The sequence below is a fragment of the Alosa alosa genome, chromosome 17, assembly GCF_017589495.1.
Source record: "Alosa alosa isolate M-15738 ecotype Scorff River chromosome 17, AALO_Geno_1.1, whole genome shotgun sequence".
Classification (NCBI taxonomy): Eukaryota; Metazoa; Chordata; class Actinopteri; order Clupeiformes; family Clupeidae; genus Alosa; species Alosa alosa.
In genome coordinates, this window is record NC_063205.1 from 8,563,815 (window position 1) to 8,578,814 (window position 15,000).

At 49.0% G+C, this 15,000-nt stretch overlaps 1 protein-coding gene across 1 annotated transcript in view; it reads right to left on the reverse strand.

Moving 5' to 3' along the window:
- The window catches only part of plxna4 (plexin A4), a 260,400-nt gene that overhangs the window by 219,274 nt on the left and 26,126 nt on the right, over positions 1-15,000 (reverse strand). The window contains 1 exon segment of the mRNA XM_048268791.1: positions 7,496-7,678. Coding sequence (XP_048124748.1) covers positions 7,496-7,678 — 183 coding nt within the window.

Genomic DNA, 15,000 nt, shown 5'->3' on the forward strand with positions numbered 1-15,000 from the left:
ACGCATCACACTGTAAACAGACAAAACGATACTCACACAATATTGGCATCAGCATAATGCCAACTGCTCTATAAGCTACAGAACAGAGTGACATTCACAAGGACACACACACACACACACAAACACACACAGTAATGTACCCTCTAGCACCCTCCAATATACTCTGCACTAACCATCAGCCTATGCCCAGATAAAGAGCAACAGAAAACACACAGCACGCCATCAGCAGGCGAATAATGCCACACAGATGCTCCTCAGCACTCTCTCTCTCTCCTGACATTCTCCATTAGCCACTTTCATCTGCATACCTATCACCTGCAAGCCATTGGGACTACGACTACGCCCGTCACAGCTCCAGCAGCCATTTGGACTACGACTACACCCGTCACAGCTCCAGCAGCCATTTGGACTACGACTACACCCGTCACAGCTCCAGCAGCCATTTGGACTACGACTACACCCGTCACAGCTCCAGCAGCCATTTGGACTACGACTACACCCGTCACAGCTCCAGCAGCCCTTCCCCACCACTCCACTCATGCCTGTGGAGACCGGGCTCTCAAATCATCCATGGATGAATAAGCCTTCACAGATACTTATTCTTATGAATGGGCTGCATAGATAGAAAGAAAGTGTGCTCTCTCTCTCTCTCTCTCTCTCTCTCTCTCTCTCTCTCTCGCTCTCTCTCTCTCGCTCCATCCTCTCCTCTTCTCCGCTAGCTTTTGAGATCTCATTTCCATCATTCACGAAAGCGGGATATTTTCTCTAAAAACGTGGGAAGAAATGAAAGATGAATGTTGAATTGCTAATCGGGCTGGGATTTTCTGAAGGAAGGTCAAATAACCTTTTTCTCATTTGAACAGACAGTTCTGGCCATTCAGGTCTTATATCTGCGAGTTGCTGTGGGCGAAAAAAGACTGAGGTCTAAAAAATAATGTGTCGGAGTGGCGTGTGGCGTACCACTACAAATCCCACAATCCCCGGCCCCGGAGGATCCTCTGTGTCACGTTCGTGATGGCACGAGGCCGAGTCATGCACTATCACCCTCGCCAAGCTGCTGGGGCCTTCATCAATTATGAAAGGGCTGGTGGAAAAAAGGCAGGCCACACAAAGCCTGACTAAAAATACCCCGAATTCACATGAATAACGCGCGGGGCTATTTTTAAAGGTGTGATGCGCATACACACCCAACACAATGAATAACCTTTGTGAGCACAAACACCCACGCGAGCGCACGTCTGTTCTAAAGCCTCTCTATCTGATCCCTAATCAGCTTTCATCCTCTCCTTTCTTCACCTGCTTCTTTTAGGCTAATAAAAGAATGGAGGTTGCCCTCTCTCACTCGGTTTCTTTCTCTCTCTTTGAAACCTGGTCACCTCTGTCAACCTCTACTGTCTGTCACAACAGATAAATAGTAAAAGTGAGAGAAATAAAACAGGTAGATCAATAGACTGATAGATAAATAGACAGATTGACAGATACATCAATGGACAGGTAGTTGGATAGATTAATAGCTAGATAGAGATAGTGTAGATTGATGGATTGATAGACAGATAGATTGTGAGATTAAATGATGGACAGAAAGTCTCGTCCTCCTCAGTAGTATATCGACACACTATAGCAACCGCACGCCTGCCCAGGTAGGCTCGAGCTCTCCTCGCTGTCATGGCAACGCTCCCCTCCATCCCTTCCCCGGCACGGCTCAGCCGCAGTCGGTACCGGAGGGAGCGGCTCTACCCCGCGTCTCTCCGGCAGAGAGCCAGGCGGTCGGCGCACCCAGACGGCCCCGCCGCTATCCCCACAAAGGGCTCTCTCTCTCCGAGGGGGAGGTCAATGCGTCTCCATTCCTGCTCCCCGAGCGTGCAGCCTGCTGTTTATCATACGCAGCTGCAGCGGGAAAGATAAAGCCCATCAGCCTTAGTGCACACACAAACACACACGTGGGGCGGCACCAACACACACACACACACACACACACACACACATATATAGAGACACACACGCCACTCCCCGCCCCTTCGCAGTGTACAAAAGCATGCGCGGTCCTGCGGCATATTTCATCATTAACTCCCAGCAGTTAATCCCCTGCTCCAGTGGCCTCGGCTTCTACTCGCACCATTTCAATAATCTGCATGTGTATGTGTGTGTGTGTGTGTGTGTGTGTGTGTGTCGCAGGGTCCCGGCGAGACCACATTAATGGTTTACGTCACACGCTCAGCGCCGAATCACAGGCAGCGTATGGGAGCCAAGCCCACACGCACACATACCGTGTCACCACGGCATTAAAGGGCAAGCATGGAAGAGCATGTTCACCTGATAAACAGTGTGTGTGTGTGTGCGTGTGTGTGTGTGTGTGTGTGTGTGTGTAAACAGCGCAGGCGTGTGCGTGTGCATCGTCGCGGCGCATCGCGTGCGATGTCGTCTTGGGTAGGGAAGAGAGAGAGAGAGGGTGGGAGTGAGCAGAGACAACTGAAGGATAGCTTGACCTTTTTCCTGCCAAACAAACATTAGCCATTCACAGAAAAATTGACCCATCTCCTGCCCCTCATCGGCTCTGACAACCAGCAATCTCCCGCTGCAACCCCACTGTCCTCCCCACTGTCCAGCCCTTCCCACAAGCCCAGCGCTCCCCAGCACTCCCCAGCGCCCCCATTTTGGAGAGGCTGACCTTTGAACTGCCGATCTTTCTCCATCTGCAGCAAAATAAGATCAAAATCAGGCACCTGCCAATAGCTTTTTCTCTCCCCATCTCCTCTCACTCACTCTCTCTCTCTCTCTCACTCTATCTCTCTCACTCTATCTCTCTCTGTGTGTCAGGCTTTTCAAAAGAGCAAAGCCCTCGCCAGAACAGGGAATAAAAGCTTTGGCCATATGGCCCATTCATTATATGGTGGGAGCAGCCTAATGAAAGGCTTAGAGGTAGGGAAATACAGAGAGAGAGAGAGAGGACTCTCCAAATGAAATCTGGGCTGGATGCTACTGATCTGAGCTGCAGAGAGAGGAAGAGAGAAAGATAGAAAGAGAGAGAGAGAGGACTCTCCAAATGAAATCTGGGCTGGATGCTACTGATCTGAGCTGCAGAGAGAGGAAGAGAGAAAGATAGAAAGAGAGAGAGAGAGAGAGAGAGAGAGAGAGAGAGAGAGAGAAGAGGGTGGGAGTGAGTGAGAGACAGCTGAAGGATAGCTTGACCTTTTTTCCTGCCAAACAAACATTAGCCATTCACAGAAAAATTGACCCATCTCCCGCCCCTCATCGGCTCTGACAACCAGCAATCTCCCGCTGCAACCCCACTGTCCTCCCCACTGTCCAGCCCTTCCCACAAGCCCAGCGCTCCCCAGCACTCCCCAGCGCCCCCATTTTGGAGAGGCTGACCGGTAGGGGAAGAGAGAGAGAGAGAAGAGGGTGGGAGTGAGTGAGAGACAGCTGAAGGATAGCTGACCTTTTTTTTCCTGCCAAAAGAAACATTAGCCATTCACAGAAAAAATTGACCCATCTCCCAACCTCATCGCCTCTGACAACCAGCAATCTCCGCTGCAACCCACTGTCCCACCCCCAGTCCAGCCCTTCCCACAAGCCCAGCGCTCCCCAGCACTCCCCAGCGCCCCCATTTTGGAGAGGCTGACCTTTGAACTGCCGATCTTTCTCCATCTGCAGCAAAATAAGATCAAACGAGCACCTGCCAATAGCTTGCTTTCTCTCCCCATCTCACTCTCACTCACTCTCTCTCTCTCTCTTCCTCGAAATGGCCATTGCTAAATGGTTGACCACACACAAATGGACATGCTCACATCACTGCACATATAGACAGACAGACAGACAGACACACACAGACAGACGCACACACACACACACACACACACACACATTCAACCTTTCCATCTTTCCATCTTCACCCACCACTTCCTGCCGAGACCCCATCAACCGAGCATCCTGTGCACTTGCCGTTCAGCCACTCAAGGTTAGCCACCGCCACTCACTCACTCACTCACTCATCATATCGACCACGCTTCTCCCTGCAGAGCCAGTGTGTGAGTGTGAGTGTGTGTGTGTGTGTGTGTGTGTGTGTGTGTATGTCTGTGTGTGTGTAGTGGGCTGTGGGTTGGGGGCAGCTAGCAGATGCATTATCACCTCTGTGGGGCGTCCTCATCAGAGCCCCCCTGCTCCCCGCTCACAGGTCCAGCTCCGTCCACCTCAGTGAGCAGCCATCAGGATTAAGGGCCAGAGCCAGCAAGGAGCACAACTTTACCCTTGGCTTGACACTGTGCTGCTGACCGCAATTAATAGGTTTAATATTGCCTCTTTCTCTCCCTCTCTCTCTCCCTCTCTCTCTCTCTCACTCTATCTCTCTCACTCTATCTCTCTCTGTGTGTCAGGCTTTTCAAAAGAGCAAAGCCCTCGCCAGAACAGGGAATAAAAGCTTTGGCCATATGGCCCATTCATTATATGGTGGGAGCAGCCTAATGAAAGGCTTAGAGGTAGGGAAATACAGAGAGAGAGAGAGAGAGAGAGAGAGAGAGAGAAAGGACAGGGAGTGAGACAGCAGAGACAGGGAGAAAAGAGAGAGAGAGAGAGAGAGAGAGAGAGAGGACTCTCCAAATGAAATCTGGGCTGGATGCTACTGATCTGAGCTGCAGAGAGAGGAAGAGAGAAAGATAGAAAGAGAGAGAGAGAGCAAGGAAAGAGGAAACACAACAAGGAAGGAGAGGATAGGAGAGGAAAGAAAAGGGGAGACATGCCAATGGCAAGACAAACATGCTAAACTCCCCATGCCTTATAGCAGCAGGGGCAATGACAAGCTTCATAAAAGAGGACGGGATGGCTTTTCTGAGACCGTGACCATCGATCCGAGACAGAGTAACATGTGAGAGAAAGAGAGAGGGGGAAGAGGAGCCAAACAGAGAGAGAGAGAGAGAGAGAGGAGATGGGATGGGGGGAAAAGAGGCAGGAGTGAAAAACACATCTGGCGTGAGGGTTAGCCACAGCGCAGCGGGCCGCGGCGGTCGTCAGAGCAGACGCTGCAGTTTTGCTCCTCCAGCAGGGCCTGGGCGTTTGTGCTGACGAGCACGTGAGTGGAACACGCAGCTGTGCTATCATCTCAGGAGGGATGCCATCAGATGGCTGTACACACACACACACACACACACAGCAAAAACACACACCTTAAGTCACGCACACTCATACATACCTAAACACACAAACTCATGTAAACAAGCACACACACATACACACACACACACTCATGCAAACAAGCACACACACACATACACACACACACACACACACACACACACACACACACACACACACACACACACACACATACAATAACACACAAACATGCAAACAAGCACACACACATACACACACACACGCACAACACACACACACACACACACACACACACACACACACACACACACAGCCCGCTGCAAAGCTTGTCAAATGCAGCACCTCAGGAGTGCTTGAGTAATATGTTTGGCGGAGAATTCTGCCTTTGTTGTCCTCACCTATCAAGTCATCACTGATTAGCGGTCAGCAGGGAGAAGAGAGCAGCTTTTCCAGGTCATGCTGAGTAGGCCAACATCTGCTCAAACACCCACACACACACACACCTCCACCTTCCAAAGTGCAGCGTTAGAAAGAAAGGCCTGAGTTCAGGACAAAGAATCACGCCACGCTAGAAGCTCACAGGCGTTCGACAAGTGGGAGTCAACGTTTGACCTTCACTTTAAACTTCATGCTATCTTAGCAAAACAACTTTTAAAGACGTTAACAGCCATGACACTGATTCTATAAACACCGCCCCAAGGTTTGTTCAGAGCGTTTATCTCTTGTGCCCTCCCATAAACCGTAGCGGAGATGCTAACGCTAATATTTACTTCAGGGGGCACGCTAGCCGCCAGACACTAAATAACAAAGTAACTGTGGCGTTCAGGCGGGTCCATAAATCACTATCCATTAAGAAAGGCTATATAAAGTATCAGACTAGCACAACGTGTGTGGCGCCTTTATTGTCTTGTTGTGTGTTGCTAGCGGTGACATCATGCGCTACTGCTACTTCCCGTTAAGGGTCTCTGTCATCACTTAAAGGACGTCTTAAAGGGGCTTTCGACACACGCCGATACGCCATCTGCATGTCTCTGCGTTGGATGATGCGCTTTCTGATTAGCGTCCGTGACACGCTGCTAGTACCAATTCATCGGTTTGTGAACATGAAAGTACAAAGATGGAAGACTTATAAAATGGATTGCAACAAAAAGGTTTGGCTGTCAACACGGCTTCTGTGTTATCCACTGTGTTAAGGGGAAAACTCAAGAATCTCAGAATCGGCTGAGATGTTGGTTCTGTGCCCAAAAGCGGTCTGATTCGATGAGACACCTTTCCAAACATGACTCGGTCACATTCTACAAAAGCCAACTGTGACTGTAGGGCATGGAGACGGCTTTGCCTGCCTCACCCACACACCAACACTGAACAACCAGAAAAAAAGAAAAACGGTAGGAAGAAGAGGGAAAAATGGCAGCACGGTCTCAACAGCAATGTGTTAAATTGGAATCCTGCCTGTTGGCAAAGTTTGGTCCACCCTCCACATCAAATCCCTGAAGGAAAAAAAGCACTTAAGGAGGAGAGATCTCGCTCTCTCTCTCTCACTCACTTTTCCTCCCTCTCTCTCTCTCCCTCCCTCCCTCTCTCTCAATCTCTCCCTCTCTCTCTCCCTCCCTCCCTCTCTCTCAATCTCTCTCTCTCTCTCTCACTCACTTTTCCTCCCTCTCTCTCTCCCTCCCTCCCCTCTCTCTCTCCCTCCCTCCCTCTCTCTCAATCTCTCCCTCTCTCTCTCTCTCAATCTCTCTCTCCCTCCCTCCCTCTCTCTCAATCTCTCCCTCTCTCTCTCACTCACTCGCTTGCTGTATTTTCTCCCACAACATGCCGGCTGACTGCCCTTTTGATTAGTCTCAGACACGCCTGTCACAGACACAGTGTGAGGAGAGGGCAGCAGGCCCAAAGTCCCTCGCACCGAATCATCCAATTACCCCAGGCTGGGAGCTCCCACCCTCACCAGGCAGCGGAGGCAGGCGGACGGCCGGACAGACAGAGGGCTCTGGGCTCTGGGCCCGGGCCAAGGCGCTCCAACCTGGCCAAGGCCTTGTGAACTCGCGCCACACAGAGAAAAAGCCAGACACAGCCAAAGACAGCACACCTGAATCTGTGGATGCTCTATATCGAAACTCCCTCACCAGTTTTCGGCCAAGTCAAGGAACATTCACTGCTACTATTGTCTGTGTTTTTCCTGACAGAATCATTTCAGAACAACAGATGTCTGTCTGGTAGCACACACGTGTCGATTCTCCAGGATTGCTGTTACATGTTCGTGAGGACCCTGTTGTGATGGCTGCCAGGCGCATCAGACATCCCGATTCAAGCCCAATTGCATATGATGATCAGTCATCCACATCCATAGGGGGAACAAAGGCTGGAGGAAGACAGTGGGTCTTACCTTTTTGAGGCGGCCTCCTTCAGTGCCGACGAAGGCCAGCGAGTGGTTCTTGTAGACGTAGGCGATGACGGACGTCATCCTGTCGGTGGCCTCGGAGAAGAGCGGAACTCCGCGCACCATCTCCGATACGCCCAGTGGAGCGTTCATATCCAGACCGCAGAAGTTGTCATCGATGGTGAGGAGCTAAAGAGACAGAGAAGAGAGAAGAGAAATGTTTACCTCTGCACGTTTGTCCAGTGATGCTAAAGTAATACCTCAAGCCTTGAGATTTTCCACATTTGCAAGGGCGATAGAGATTTCAGCTCAATTATATCCTGCTATGGGTTTATCCAATACCTTTTGTCTAACTGGAGCATGGTGGCAATGAACCGAATCTTACAAAAGACCAAATGAAATTTCAGCTGTCAAAACATTTCCATCACTAACAATTACTCGGCTAATGCGAAAATAATGTGTCTGCATCCATCATGTCATCAGCCCGGCCATCTCTGAAACAAACCTTATGATACAGTAGTTTGGGCTACAGGACGCAATGTCATCCCTGCCGCAATCCACGCCTGGCCGAGTCACATCTGACATTGAAAATAGAATGATTTACTGCCTTTGATAAAGATATAATGCCATACCATACCAATATCTCCATCTGTTTATGCGTTTCTCGAATGATATCATTCCTGAGCCCTGACTTCAGGCTCGAACTTAGATTGAAGCTCGACATGATTAATAGCACACCGGGCAATGAATAACTTGGGTAATAAAACCGTGACAGCCTTTTGGTATTGCCATACTTCATGTGTTTAGAGTCCTTCAGGGTGTGTAATGTTCTGCCAGCTCTGGTCACAAAGCTCGGGTAAGATTGCACTTTGCTATTATTCGACGGAATAATTACGTACCTGACACGTGCCAAATTCAACATTTCGACCAGCCTGGGTTGTGACAAGTGACATCTGGGACAACTAATAAATTATAAACAGCCCCTTTATTTGTTGAATGCTGGAGGGACCGCGACCACATTGGCTTATCAGAACTCAATTACCAAAGTACAACGAAAGGACTGTTTATCTTAATCACCCTGGATCCTTCTTACATAATCCTGGTAACACTATGCCACTTTCTTTTATTACTTCTCTAGGGTCAAACAGTATTTTATAGTATTTTACAGTATTTGCACTAGTATTTTATTGACTGTCTATAATAATTTCAAAATTAAAATTTGCTGCTTTATTTTTTTCATTATTATTATATGTGCCCTCTTATTTACTTATTTACTTAATTTTTTTTGTTTACTTGAAATGTTATGTTTGTCTGTGGATCTTAAAATTGGTCAAATATGTCTTGTTTCACCCAGGATAGTGAGAAACGTAATTTTCGATCTCTTTGTATGTCTGGAACATGGAAGAAATTGACAATAAAGCTGACTTTGACTTTGACTTTGACTTTGGATCCTGGTGAGGGGAGGTACAATCTTAACGACGCCAACGCGTCAATGTTATGAGGGCCTGTTTGTGGAGCCGACTGAAGCGGTCAGCCTTTAGTTTTTTCCTTCGTCTGGTCCATTAAGGAAAGTCTCCTGGGAGATACGATCAATCAAATGACCAGTAACCGCGCGCTGACAGTTCTTTACATGCGACTGTCCGGCAATCCATTTGTCACCAGCACAGACAAGCGGCCCTTCATTAAGCAAATGGAGGACACGGCTGGCCAGGGTAAAATGGCGGTTATGAGCAGTAGGGCTGATCGATAAAAAAGACGGCACTCAATTTAGTTCAAGTTCATTCGCGGAGCGCAAGGGTAGACGTGCCACCCAGGAAAGCAAAAGAGAAGCAAAGGATAGGAAACGGTACAGGGACAAATGGAAGCAGACTGGGAAGGAGTCACAGTGACAAAGAAAGTACAGGTTGGCTATGGTAGGGCGAGTATTGTTTGTTTGTCGGGAAGACACGTTTGTTGCTTTATGTTTGTGTTTTTGCTCATTTCTGCCTCTGTTTCCTTCCTCCAAATGTCTGACCTTTAAAAATGTGCTGCTGTCAGACCCTGCCTGGGCCGAGCTGACAGGATGTGGCAGCCTCAGACTAACGCCATTCATTAACTATAGTGTGTGTGTGTGTGTGGGGGGGGGGGCTTGTTAAGAGACTGCGGCTCTATGAGATATCTGCTTTCTGCTGTGATGCAGCTCGGCCGGTGGTCTGCTGTCCTCTTTGGTGGGCCATGCATCACCAACGCACAAATATTAGGACAGCACCTCTGGCTCATTCACATCAAACACACACACACACACACACACACACAATCACTCACAAACACACTCACAAACACACACCAATCGCTCATCCATTCACACACCTGCACCCCAACAGCAACCTCTGATACTGTGTGAAATCACCCACTGGAGGGAGGGGAAATAAATAAGTAAATAGATGGCTACAGATCCTCACTTGATTTCCATCACTGCTACCGACAGCTACACAGAAACCTCATCACCTTTGGAGTCAAAGGTTAACTGGCCTATCACAGAGGAAATGGAAAGTCCGTCCTGTAGATTGTGTGTGTGTGTGTGTGTGTGTGTGTGTGTGTGTGTGTGTGTGTGTGTGTGTGTGTGTGTGTGTGTGTGTGTGTCTGTGTCTGTGTGTGTGTGTGTGTGTGTGTGTGTGTGTTTGTGTGGAGGGGGGTGGAGGGCTAGGAAGGATGAGGGAAAAGAAGCTGGCCTTCAGTCACATTCCGCCGCGCTCATTGGACGCAGATGAATTCTCTTTTGAGCCTAAGGTGTTTTGTCAGAGCCCGACTCACAGAGACGGCTGCATATGTGAGAGAGAAGACATGGCGCATGCCTCGCGTCCCGCATCCCCACACAAACACAATATATCTCAAGCGAGACCTGCCACCTGCCAATCATGGCTTGCAGGTTAATGAAACGGACTTCCTGTCTGTCAACCTTTTTGGCGGAGAGAGGCCGTGTATGTTTTTATTACGCCACCGCGACATACGTGGCATTTGTGGAGGCAGCACTGCCGTGCCCTCATCAAGACGCAAATAATACCCGACCTTTGTGTACATGAGGCCTGAGGGGGTCCCTGTTTATGCCTCCTTCTGCCACATTGACACTTATATACACACACACACACACACACACTCTCTCTCTCTCTCTCTCTCTCTCTCTCTCTCTCTCTCTGTTATACCATCCATTTTAATCTTCGTCTGTTTCCCCAGCGGGCTATATAACCCTATCCCATCTACCCTGGCGCCAATCCTAACATCTTCAGACTGTGGCTACGAGATGCTGCAGTATTGACAATTTCACACTGAGACTCTGAGGGTGTAAATGGGCAAAAAAAAAGGGGCAGGAGGTTGAAAACAGGGGGAAAGAACTGGAGCAGACAAAACGGCTGGTACAAACCTCTGGATCACCGCGGCACTTTTCAATTGAAAGGGTTCCAGAACAAGAGGCAGAATGAGGTCGTTTGGACCACTACCTGCCCATCTACCTGCCCACCCGCTTACCTGCTGGAGCAGCAAGCCAACGCTCCCATCTGCTCTGGGAGTGGTCCTCTCTCCAGATGTGAAGGGGTAAACGAGATGGGATGCACAGGGCTTTTAACCAAAGGAAAAACGAGCTCCCTTCACAAATTCTTTCTACAGTATACTAATGTACTCTGCTGTTGTAATGATATCCCAGGCGAAACTAAGTGTTGAAAAATGAAGCAGCAGCCTTGCAGTCTGTACGTCTGGGGAAGTGAGAGAAATCCAAGATTACTGTCAGATTCCGCAATTAATGCCCATGTCTGGAACTGTCCCCTCATTTTGTCATGATCTATTTTTGTTTCACAGAGACATTAAATTTCCTTCCATTTGGTAATTGCTGTTGAACAATTTTGTGGGCGCTTTTGCATGCAGATCAGTTGGGCCCTGTCCAACAATCCATTGCAGGAAGATGTGTCTGTGAATGGGTTTGCTCGAGACTCGAGTAACATGCAATCATATAATTACCCTTTCAATGTCTGTCGTTCGTTCCCCCTCCTCCACCAAAACGTGAGTGTCGTGCACACACACACACACACACACACACACACACACACACACGCACACATGCGACAATGCGCCATGCAACAATGCTTCGTGAGAGAGACATGACTGCTGCCAAAGTCAAGCTCTGCACTCCCACTGTAATTATATCAGTGGCATAGAGTGGCCTCACCCCCATCCAAACACTGGGGATGCACTGCCACTGAGCTCGTGGAAATCAAACGCATTCTGATTGTCTCTCCCCCCCGCCTCCTTCCCATTGAGTCATGAATAAGGTGCTAAACAGCGCGGAGACCTCCAGGCCGACGCCTGAAGGGGGCCGACGGCCTTTGATTTCCCTCCTGCTCGCCTCGCCTCCGCTCTCCGTCTGTCTGATTGTTGATCCGCGGATGGCCTCTATCAGGCGTCAGACGGCTGATCTGAGCGCAGATCACGCCTCACCCTCTCACGACACACGCCATGCGGCGTTCCCAATCCCACTAGGACCCAGCTCTCTCTATTTCTCTTATCCTCCTCTCTTTCTCTCTCTCTCTCTCTCTCTCCTCTCTCTCTCAATCCTCCTGCAGTGTCATGACACTATTCAGTTTTTAGTCCCTGTCTCCCCCCCTCCTTATACTGCAAAAAATCTCATATACTTTTTTTCCCTTTTCTTCCACACCAAGAAATCTCAAAGTGTATATCTCACTCGAGCTTTCATTTCTATCTTTTTTTCTCATCCCTCAGCATCCATGTCACCCTATCTCTCTCTCTCTTTTTTCCCACTGTCCAGCAGCTGCATTTATTCACACCACACACACACACACACACACACACACACACACACACACACACGCGCACATGCGACAATGCGCCATGCAACAATGCTTCGTGAGAGAGACATGACTGCTGCCAAAGTCAAGCTCTGCACTCCCACTGTAATTATATCAGTGGCATAGAGTGGCCTCACCCCCATCCAAACACTGGGGATGCACTGCCACTGAGCTCGTGGAAATCAAACGCATTCTGATTGTCTCTCCCCCCCGCCTCCTTCCCATTGAGTCATGAATAAGGTGCTAAACAGCGCGGAGACCTCCAGGCCGACGCCTGAAGGGGGCCGACGGCCTTTTGATTTCCCTCCCCTGCTCGCCTCGCCTCCGCTCTCCCGTCTGTCTGGATGTTGATCCGTGATGGCCTCTATCAGGCGTCGTACGGCTGACGGAGCGCAGGATCACGCCTCACCCTCTCACGACACACGCTGCGGCATTCCCAATCCCACCAGGACCCAGCTCTCTCTCTCTCTCTCTCTTTCTCTCTCTCTCTTTCTCTCTCTCTCTCTCTCTCTCATTTCCCTATCCCTCCTGCAGTGTCATGACACTATTCAGTTCAGTCCCTGTCTCCCCCTCCTTATACTGCAAAAATCTCATATACTTTTTTTCCCCCTTTTCTTCCACACTCGCAAATCTCAAGTGTATATCTCACTCGAGCTTTCATTTCTATCTTTTTTTTTTTCTCATCCCTCTCGCTCCATGTCACCCTATCTCTCTCTCTCTCTCTCTTTTCCACTGTCTTGCAGCTGCACACTTGCCTTCACACACACACACACACACACACACACACACACACACACACACACACACACACACACACACACCCTCTCTGCCCGCCTTTCCCAATGCATTTGTTTTGTCTGAAGGGCCTCAGTCCCCGTGTGCTAAAATTAGCATCTCGCAGCCTGCATCTCTCAGTTCAAAGGCTGCGCTTGCTGTAACCCAGTGCTGACTTGACACACGGGCGCAGGCTCCACTCACTGAGACGGGGAGCCTGGGAGCGATCTGAGAGAGCGGAGGCCTGATTCACGGTAGCGGCAGTCAGGCGGGTGGGCGCCGGCACGGAGGCTAGAGCTAGCGCGCTAATTCACGACCCCTACCCCGCCTAAAGGGCTGCAGTGTGCAAAAGGATTTCGCACATTTACTACAAGCGGGCTGCACTCAATAACAATCACATGTCTACCACTGCCAGAGAGAGAGAGAGGGAGAAGAAGAGAGCGAGAGAGAGAGAGGGAGAGAGAGAGGGAGGGAGTTGGCTGTCATCTAAGTGACACATGGGGTTTTTGATGCAGTAGATTTTGGAACAATAATAGGAAGGCTTCAGATACTATTTATTGCGTTGTAGTTTGAGAGGACGTCTTGTCTGGCACCTGTGCCACCCAAAGGCGCCATCAGGAGACGTGGCAGAGCTTTGGAAGTCCTCCATTGCCATTGTTTCCAGTCGAGTATTAAAATGTGCCTGTGCGTGTAAAAACATAAGGGAGGCGTGCGGTAAAAGAAGCTGTCACCCAGGAGATGTTAGCCTGTTTGTGCGAAGCCCTGGAGACTGAGCCGAAACAGTGACAAGAGGAGACGATTGGGATTGTGGGGAGAATCGGCACGGAGCTCTACAAGCTCGCTCTTAAACTGACGCCGATGCTATCTCACTTATCACCTTCCTCATTACCATCATACGCATCCCAGGTATATAAAATCCTCTGCCAGGTGTGTGCGTGCTTCTTTTTGTCTTGAAGTGTGTGTGTGTGTGTGTGTGTGTGTGTGTGTGTGTGTGATATTTTTCCATACACTGAGGATGCTCATGAGCTTTGTGTGTGTGTGTGTGTGTGTGTGTGTGTGTGTATGTGTGCATGTGTGTGTGCATGTGTGTGTGTGTGTGTGTGTGTGTGTGTGTGTGTGTGTGTGTGTGTGTGTGTTGACACTCATCCAGGCCTCCTCTGAGGAAGTGATAAGTTGAGGCGCGTTGAGGCAGGTTTATTTAGCGGGATTTTCATAATTCATGTTTATGGATGATTCCACCTGTCAGAGACAATCGAGCCTCGGCAGAGCCAGGCACACGTGGCCCCGCAAACAATCAAATTAAACTTAATGACACTTTGATGTTTCCTGGGAACAGGGAAAATAAAGACGTTGCATAAACAAAACGGGATGGGGGGTTCCCTCTTCTCACGAGTGTGTGAAGAGAACGTGGGCCATTCGTAAAAAGTCCATCGTCGAGAGCAGTGACATTTCGTTTCTGCAAGTGGTGGAGCAATTACTGTAGCTATTAATTTTAGAAAAGCCCTTTACTCAAAACAATCAGAGATCTAGAGGTTGTTAATACGTTGGAGTGACCAGCACTAGAGCTGATTAATATTGAAACAACTCGGCCTTCACAAGATGATCGTATCAAGTGGGACTCAAAATACATTCAAATGTGGGAGAAAAAGGGGAACAAAACATTAAAAATCAAAAATCAAACATTAAAAGAACTTTCTGAGCTTTTTCGGCCTCATTTTTATGGATGTGGCCATGAAAGCAGAGTTCTAGTGAAAATATACTGTAACATTAAATTAATAACAAAGAATATGAACTTGGATTCATACTGAGGGCTAGTCAATGTTTAATCATAAAGATCAAGGCTTTCAATGTAAATGTATTTACTTTGGACTTAGGTGTTGGGCATTACAACCTGCCCATTAG